A 9,008-nucleotide genomic window follows, 5' to 3' on the forward strand; every position below is an offset into this window, starting at 1 on the left:
TGTCAGGAGTGCTCTGATGGTGTTTCCTGCTTGGCAGGGGGTTGGACTCGATGGCCCTTGTGGTCTCTTCCAACTCTATGATTCTATGATTCTATGACTCTATGATTCTAACTTGGATCTTGGCCCCCAGGGAATTCTCCTTATATATACCCATTTTTTCCGTGTCCCCAGGGAATTCTCATCCCCCCCCCCCTGCCAGTCAACAACTAGCACCAGCTCTCTAGGGCCTCAATCAGGAGATGTTCACAGCCCTAAATGGTGGTGATTGAATCTTCTCCCTGCTGCTGAGCCAGTGCCCACCCCCTTTCTGAGGCCTGTACAACAGAAGCTCATGAAATGTTCACATTTGTTCCACTATCATATCTGGGCAAATTTTTTCCCTGCCTTTTGCAAAGTTTTATAAAACTGCACAAACCTTTTTTGTTGGGGATGACAGTGGGACAAAATTCATGAGTGCAGACATTGTGGACAATGATAGCTCTATTTTAACTCCTTGTTTCTCTGTACTCCCTTAGGCATTAGGCTAATTGTGTTCTACATTTGTATGAGCATACTCAAGCCTTGCATATTTCTCTGCTTTATCCCAGGAATCACCCTTTGGGACCAGGACTCACTTCAGAAGAGCTTGTGTATCCAACCAAAACCAAAGACTGAATATGAAATCATTGCATCTGACTCCATCGATGATAAGGCCTCTGCCCTCAATGTCTCAGCATCGCTCAAGGCCAGTTTTTTGGGGGGATTGGTTGAAGTGGATGGATCAGGCAAATTCCTTCAAGACACCAAGAAGTCCACGAAACAGGCCAGAGTCACTCTGCAGTACAAAGCTACCACCAAGTATTCACAGCTGACCATGAGCCATTTGGGAATCCAAAATGTCACTTATCCAGATGTTTCTGAGCATTGCACTGCCACCCACGTTGTCACTGCCATCTTGTATGGAGCCCAGGCTTTCTTTCTGTTTGACCGAAATGTCTCTTCTTCCGAGTCCGTGCAAGACATACAAGGAAGCCTCAAAGTTATGATAAAGAAAATGGTCACTATTGAAGGCGAGGCAGCCCTCCACATGGACGACCAGGAAAGAAACCATGCAAGTCAGTTCAACTGCAAGTTCTATGGAGATTTTTCTCTGGAGAGCAATCCAGTGACTTTTGAAGACGCCATGAAAGTCTACACTGCTCTGCCCAAAATGTTGGGTAACAATGGGGACAAGGCTGTGCCTGTCAGAGTTTGGCTGTACCCACTGACCAAGCTGAATTCCAGAGCAGCTAAGATGGTGCGTGAGATCAGCTTAGCACTCATCTATGATGCCCAAACCGTCATGGAGCAACTGAGCGAAATCGATATGAGATGCAATGATCTGGCTACCAATCCCATTGCTAGCACCTTCCCAGAAATAAAGTTGAAAATCAAGAGATTCCAGGATTTCTGCAAGCAACACAGGCAGGCTTTCCAGAAACACCTGGCAGAAATCTTGCCTTTTATCCGGAGAGGGGAGAAAGATGAAAGAGTTCTGGCAGACATCTTAACATCCATAAATCAATCACCCTTCAATGGCCAAAGACTCAATGAATTTTTGGACACCAAGGAACGAGAGATAAATATGGTCAAGTCTTACCTTGATATCCTGAGTGGGATAAAAATCATCTCCTCCCAGAATAAACTGCAAGAGGTAGTCCTTAACCACCAGAATGAATTTGTTGTCTCATTTACATTCACCTCTTTACATGATGAGGAACCATTTTTAACCAGCTTACAACACTTTCTTCAGAAACGATCAGCAGATCCTACAGGAGTCCAGAATGCACCTGAGGACTGGAATGCTTGGTTTGAGCGAAAAGACATACAGAGAAAAGCTCGGAAAGCTGCCACGTCCATTGCTGATTTTGCCCAAGTCAATGAATCCAATGGGAAGATCCGGTTCCTTGTGGCTTCTGTCCCAGATCAGGACAACCCAGGTGCTTCTATTTACCTCTATGAAGATGGGGAGATGTTCAGCAGGAACTTTGAGCTGCCCTCAAAACCTCTCCCTCCCCTGGTTTGCCGAACTGGACATGACCATGTGCAGCTGACATTTCAACCAGCTGAGTATGGGAGGGCTGCAATCTCCAGCTATCAGGTAGAATACAAGATTGCAGGAGAAGGAAATTGGCAGATTGTGAATACTGGGGACAGTCAGGAGACATTCCAAGTGAGAGGGTTGAGTGCAAACACAGAATACCAGTTTCGATACAGCGCTAGGAGCAAACCAGGACTTAGTGAGACCAGCAATGTGAGTAAATCTGTACAGACACTTCCTACCAGCCCTCCTGGGGAGCTGAGAGTGATAATCGCAGAGTCTTCCAAAATCAGTATAGCCTGGGAGAGCCCAAAGATCATTGGCCAGGGAGCTGTAATAAAGGAATACAAAGTGGACTACCGTGAAGAGGCTGGAGAAGCAAAAAGCAAGGACAAAGATGAATGGGCTGAAAAAAGAACAGGGAAGAAAACAGAGTTCTGTGAGATGGATGGTCTGAAGCCCCAGACACCCTACAGATTCAGAGTCTCAGCCATGTGTGCCGGTGGGGCTGAGAGTGAGCCCAGCAAAGAGATTGAGGTTTCCACATTGGAAGGAGACAAGAAGAGAGTAGCTTGTCAATACCTCCAAGGCAGCACCCGCGTGGAGGATGGGCCACCAGCAGTGTATGCTCTGCCACTGAAGCCCATGCAGGATGCCTCTGGATCCTGTCTAACATACCAGCTAGGGAAAGAGAACATTCATGCCCACAACAAAGTGATTATGGTGATGGGGGCAACAGGGTCAGGGAAAACCACTCTCATCAATGGAATGATCAACTACATCCTGGGCGTGCAATGGGGAGATAAATTCCGATTCAAACTTATTCATGAAAATACCAACAGAAGCCAAGCTCAAAGCCAAACATCAGAAGTGACTGCCTACGTTGTCCACCACTGCAAGGGTGTCCAAGTCCCCTATTCCCTCACCATTATTGACACTCCAGGATTTGGAGACACAAGAGGAATAGAGCATGACAAGTTGATAACAAAGCAGATCCGGGAGTTTTTCTCCTCCCCAGGGGGCACTGATCATATAGACGCCATCTGTATTGTCGTCCAGGCCTCTTCTGCTCGTTTAACTCATGCCCAGAAATACGTCTTTGACTCTGTGCTCTCCATCTTTGGCAAAGATATAAAGGACAACATCCAAGTCCTGATCACATTTGCAGATGGACAGACCCCTCCTGTTCTCGAGGCCATTAAGGAAGCCAATGTACCATGTGCTAAGGATGCCAAGGGCACGCCTGTGCACTTCAAATTCAACAATTCAGCACTGTTTGCCAACAATCCAGTGGAGCCCGGAGGCAACTTCAATTTTGATGAAATGTTTTGGAAAATGGGCACCATGAGCATGAAGACCTTCTTTGATTCATCCCACACGCTAGAAAGCAAGAGCTTAACATTGACAAAGGAAGTGCTGATGGAGCGAAAAGAGCTTGAAGCTGCTATTGAAGGGTTGCAGCCCCAAATCAAAGCTGGACTGGCCAAGCTGGAAGAACTGAGGAAGACGCAGGAAGCCCTGGACAAGCATAATGTTGACATGGCGGCAAACAGAAATTTTACTTATGAGGTAGAGGTAACTGTACCAGTGAAGAAGGATATATCTGGCATGGGAAAATACATAACTAATTGCATGAATTGTCACTTCACCTGTCACTATCCTTGTGCAATTCCTAGAGATGAAGATAAGCATGGTTGTGCAGCTATCAATAGCAGCACAGGAAGATGCACAGTCTGTCCGGGCCAGTGTGAGTGGAATGTGCACTTCAATCAGAAATACAAATTTGAATATACAACAAGAAAAGAGAGCAGGACCTATGAAGAACTGAAGCAAAAGTATGAACGTGCCTCTGGTGAGCTGATGACCACAGAGAAATTGCTTGAAAAGCTTAATGAGGAATATGAAGAAGTGAAACTCATCTTAGAAGAGCTCATCCAGAAATCATCTCAAAGCCTCCAGCGCCTTCAGGAGATTGCACTGAAGCCCAACCCACTCTCTACCCCAGAGTACATTGATCTGCTCATCCTGTCCGAAGAACAGGAGCTGAAGCCTGGATATCAGGAGCGAATCCGGTCCCTGAAGGAAGTGAGGAAAGTAGCTGAGTTAATACAGAAAATTGCCAACAAGGAGCCTCTGCTGCCTGGAGAGCAGAAGCTGTATGATCAAATTGAAGAAAAGAAGTCCTCTCTAGGAGGCAAAATTAGGAAAAAGGGGGAAGTTGTTCCAAACTGGCTTAAATAAGGGGGTCGTGTATAGCTTTTCAGGCACCCTTTGTTTGCTTTTGTCTATCAGCAGAGAGCTCAGGTTCTGTGAGTGTAATTCGGACCAGAGTCTCTTGCTCTCTGTGCGTATTTGGGTGAAGGTGGCTGTGGAAACATTTGTAGCCGTTGTGAGGTGAGCTTATCCACATCTTCATTTGCCCGGCCAGTTTCGCTCGGGGAAACCTTTAGTGCTGAATCAGAACTAACAGCAATCGGGTTTTCCGTGGAATGCCATTTGTTCTGATTTAGCGCTAAAGAGAAGGCTGGAGGAAAGCAGTGGGGCAAAGGCAAAATTGCTTGGAGCTGTGCCTGGAAAGTGTGAGACGAGAGGAAAACTGCTTGGAACCATGCTTCCCAGGCACGGAACAGACAGAAGTGTGAAGGAGCCCTTTGTTGCTGCAGACAAAATGCTTCCCAGTCATAGTTCCTACCAGCTTATTGGCTAATTGGTGGTGGGTGAAATGCTGTTCTCTCCAGGGATTTGTATTATCTCCAATGACTACTACTACTACTACTGCTACTACTACTACTACTACGACTAATAATAATAATAATAATAATAGGGAAAGTGAATGGGGCCTCATATGGAAGTGCTGCTTCTAACCACCCCAGCATAAGAATGTGCCCATAAATCTGCCTGCCCTAGCAGCCTTTGGAACATGATTGGAAACTTGGGGTGTTGCAGGAATGCTCTTGACAGGAGCTGCTTATGGCCCCTTTGTCCTAGCAAGCTTTTGACCTGCCTGATTGATCTCTCTCCCATTCTTCCTTATCCATAGAATCTTAGAATTGCAGAGTTGGAAGAGACCCTGAGGGTCATCTAGTCCAACGCCTGCAATGCAGGAACTCAACTAAAGCATCCATGACAGATGGCCACCCAACCTCTGCTTAAAAACCTTCAATGAAGGAGAGTCCACAACCTTCAGAGGCAGCTTCTTCCACAGTCAAACTACTCTTACCATCGGAAAGTTCTTCCTAATATTTAGTCAGAGCTCCTTTCTGGTAACTTGAATCCATGGGTCTGGTTCCTACCCTCTGGTGCCCTTCAGATATGAAGATGTTTCTCCTGTCTCCTCTTAGTCTCCTCTTCTCCAGGCTAAACATACCCGGCTCCCTCAACCGTTCCTCATAAGGCTGGGTTTCCAGAGTATATTTTCAACTGGCGACTGATTGGAATCTCTCTGTGTGTGATTACTTGTAATATTTTTTCTTTCATTTTGTTATTGCTAGCCATCTAGATGTCTTTTTGAAGATCCAGTAGGATATAATTTCTTTTTGAAAACATTTAACCCTGGATATATCTGCATTTTGGGGGAGAATATTCTCTTTGTACCAGCAGTGCCAAAGAGGCTCCCTGCCTTTGCCCTGCCAGACTTTAAACTTTACTATGAATCAGCAGCTTTCTGCTGGTTGAAAGAATGGCTACTCCTTGAAAACACAGACATTTTGGGTCTGGAAGGTTTTAATAATGTATTTGGTTGGCATGCATATCTGTGGTATGATAAGGTCAAAGCACATAAAGCATTTAAAAATCATATTGTTAGGAAAGCACTGTTTAATGTCTGGATAAGATATAAGGATTTGCTAGAAAACAAAACCCCAAGGTGGCTGTCACCAATGGAAGCGAAGGCTCAGAAAAAACTCAATATGGAGGCCAAATGGCCGAAATATTGGGAAATTTTGGAACAAGTGGGAGACAAATTGAAATTGCAGAGTTATGAAAAACTAAAAAATAAAGTGCGAGATTGGCTTCATTATTATCAAATAATGGAGGCATACAATTTGGATAAAAGAATTGGATTCCAGGTGGAAAAATCAAAATTGGAAACAGAACTGTTAGATCCCAAAACTAAGACTTTGTCAAGGATGTATAACTTGCTGTTGAAATGGAACACTCAGGATGAAACGGTGAAATGTGCTATGATTAAATGGGCACAGGATGTTGGACACAATCTTATGTTTGCTGACTGGGAACAGTTATGGACCACAGGTATGAAGTTTACGGCATGTAATGCCTTAAGAGAGAATATTATGAAAATGATATACAGGTGGTACATGACTCCAGTCAAGCTTGCAAAAATCTATCATTTCGCCCGATAATAAATGTTGGAAATGTAAAGAAACTGAAGGTACATTCTTTCACCTTTGGTGGACGTGCCCAAGGATTAAGGCTTTCTGGGAGATGATATATAATGAAATGAAAAAGGTATTTAAATATACCTTCCTGAAGAAACCAGAGGCCTTTCTCCTGGGCATTGTCGGCCAATTGGTGCCAAAGAAGGATAAAACTTTTTTTATGTATGCTACGACAGCAGCAAGAATACTTATTGCAAAGTATTGGAAGACACAAGATCTACCCACTCTGGAAGAATGGCAGGTGAAGGTGATGGACTACATGGAGTTGGCGGAAATGACCGGCAGAATCCGAGACCAGGGAGAAGAGTCGGTGGAAGAAGACTGGAAGAAATTTAAAGACTATCTACAGAAATATTGTAAAATCAATGAATGTTAAAACGATGTTGGATGGAAAGTTATGTGGTTTTTAGCTATAACGCTATAAGGAGTATGAAAAAAAATGGGCTATTAACAGTCAAAAATTCAATGTTACATATTATTTTAAGATTAAAGAGTAGGATAAACAAAGAGGGGAAGGATTTGCTGAACTAAAAAATTGAACTGGAATACAAAAAGGGAGGTGTGAGGAGGTCCGGGAAATAAGCAAATGAAAGAAAGTGATGGAAAGATGGAATTGTTTTTTATCTATTTTTACTTTGTATTTTTCTTTTTTCTTTTTTCATTCTGTAAAATTCTAATAAATATCTTTAAAAAAAACAAAAACAAAGAGGCTCCCTGCCAAGGAATTCCTGGAGCTGAAGCAGAAATCCAGTCTGAAGGATCCATGCCTAGAAGCCATATTCACCAGAACTAGGGCATGACCAGATCACCTCTACTGGCTGACAACAAGGTCAGACCAGATCCCGCCTCTTTCCCTGCACTGGGAGACTGCTGAGAAACTTGACTGCTCTTGTGCACTTTGCATTTTGAACCCTGCACGCTGTAACCACAATTGCCCACTGATTTCTCCCATGTTTGGGGAGTCATGTTTTACTGCTCTTTGCCTGCTTCCTGCAGCTGTGCTGTGAAACAGCCTCTAAATAAAAGCTACTCTGTTCTTTAAGAATGGTCTCATCCGTGTCTCCTGAGCAGGGCCTGCGCAAGACATTTTGCTACCTGAGGCGAATTAAAAGATGGCATCCGTTCCTCATACAGAGGTTGGACCAGCAGTTGGACCTTAACCCAGCCTGACTGCTGAGAGAGTGTCTCCACCACACCTGAGGCAGCACGAGATTTTAGTAGGGCCAGGAGGACATGCTGGGTAGCAGAGCTGTGCAACCCACTCAGTTGAAGCCCAAATCCTTACCGTTTTTTATAATTAAGGTTTTATTCAGACTTTACATATTACATTTCATCAAAAAGCAAACTGATCTAAAGAAGAAGAGAAAGAGAGGTGCAAAGTCCTCTCTGACAGGTAGATCTTAACTCTTATCCCGCACAGAAGGGGGTGGAGCCTCCCAACTCTCACCTGGGAACTTCTCTTTCTTCTCCCAGCTTCCCACCTTGGAAGATCCTTACTTCCCTGCCTCTCACACAGGGTCGTTCACCAGCCAGCCATCAGCCCAAATCCTGAGCCAGTTCAGAGGGATCTTGTTAGAGGACATTCGGCACAGAAACATGTGTGTATACCTTTAAGAAGTTTCTGGGATTAATTGGCTGCAGGTGACCGTTGCTATAAAGGAAAAAAGCTGAGTTTTGTTGCCTGCCTGCAGGAATAACACCCACCAGAGTTTGTGTTTATTTGCTTAGTAATAAAGTCTTCGTTTTAGTTTGGGTTTTTACACCTATGTCTCCTGGAGTCACTCTGTCACTCTGCCACCGGCTGGAAATTCCCCTCCAACAGGTTATGGGCCCAGTCCCCAGTCCTGAGTGGGCAGAGACAGAGCGTGAAAAGAACCCAGAGACTGGAAGCAACTCAGCGTTTCTCAAGCAGCTGGCTGTGTGAAGGCATCGGCAGGGAGTGTCTGTTTGGGACCAGGAGCCAAACTTTTTTTCAAGCCACGTGTGAGTAAGGACTGAGTGGAAAGCTGAAAGCTGGGTGGCGCCATGGCTGGACTTGGAGCTGGAGCTCAAGGGGGAGCTTCCTATTTTCCAGTAGAGAAACTGGGAGAGTCCAATTATATGTCATGGAGTTTACAGATGCAGGCGTTTTTAAAGAAAGAACAATGTTGGACTGTTATTGTTAACCCTCCTGTAAAAGAGGAGGATGAAGAAGTAGATGAAGCAGACCAAAGGCTGGAGGACAAAGCCTATGCCAATTTAATTTTGAGTTTAGAGAAGTCTCAGTTATCTCATGTGCGAGACCTTGAAACAGCAAGTGAGATTTGGCAAGCACTGAGAGCAATACATATTAGAGACACTGCTGGCAGCAAAATTACTCTAATGAGAGCTCTGTACCGAGCCAGACTAAGTGAGGGTGAATGTGTTTCAACACACCTTCAAAGAATGCGTGATTTATTTTCACAGTTAAATGAACTTGGGGGACATTTTTCTGAACAGAGAAAGGTTTATATTGTGCTGTCTTCACTTCCTGAGTCATGGGACAATTTAGTGATGACTCTGGAAGCAATCCC

At 44.5% G+C, this 9,008-nt stretch overlaps 1 protein-coding gene across 1 annotated transcript; it reads left to right on the top strand.

Annotated features, from left to right (window-relative positions):
- The first annotated feature begins 515 nt into the window (after positions 1-515).
- On the top strand, positions 516-4,815 carry LOC144324970 (uncharacterized). Its single transcript, XM_077916603.1, has one exon. It carries the CDS (start codon positions 545-547, stop codon positions 4,298-4,300), a length of 3,756 nt encoding a protein of 1,251 aa, XP_077772729.1. The 5' UTR covers positions 516-544; the 3' UTR covers positions 4,301-4,815.
- The last annotated feature ends 4,193 nt before the right edge of the window (positions 4,816-9,008 follow it).

The sequence above is a fragment of the Podarcis muralis genome, chromosome 12 (assembly GCF_964188315.1).
Source record: "Podarcis muralis chromosome 12, rPodMur119.hap1.1, whole genome shotgun sequence".
Lineage (NCBI taxonomy): Eukaryota > Metazoa > Chordata > Lepidosauria > Squamata > Lacertidae > Podarcis > Podarcis muralis.

Bases quoted from the DNA above. Each gene is read 5' to 3' on its own strand.
- LOC144324970 (XM_077916603.1), top strand. From the start codon at position 545: ATGAGCATACTCAAGCCTTGCATATTTCTCTGCTTTATCCCAGGAATC.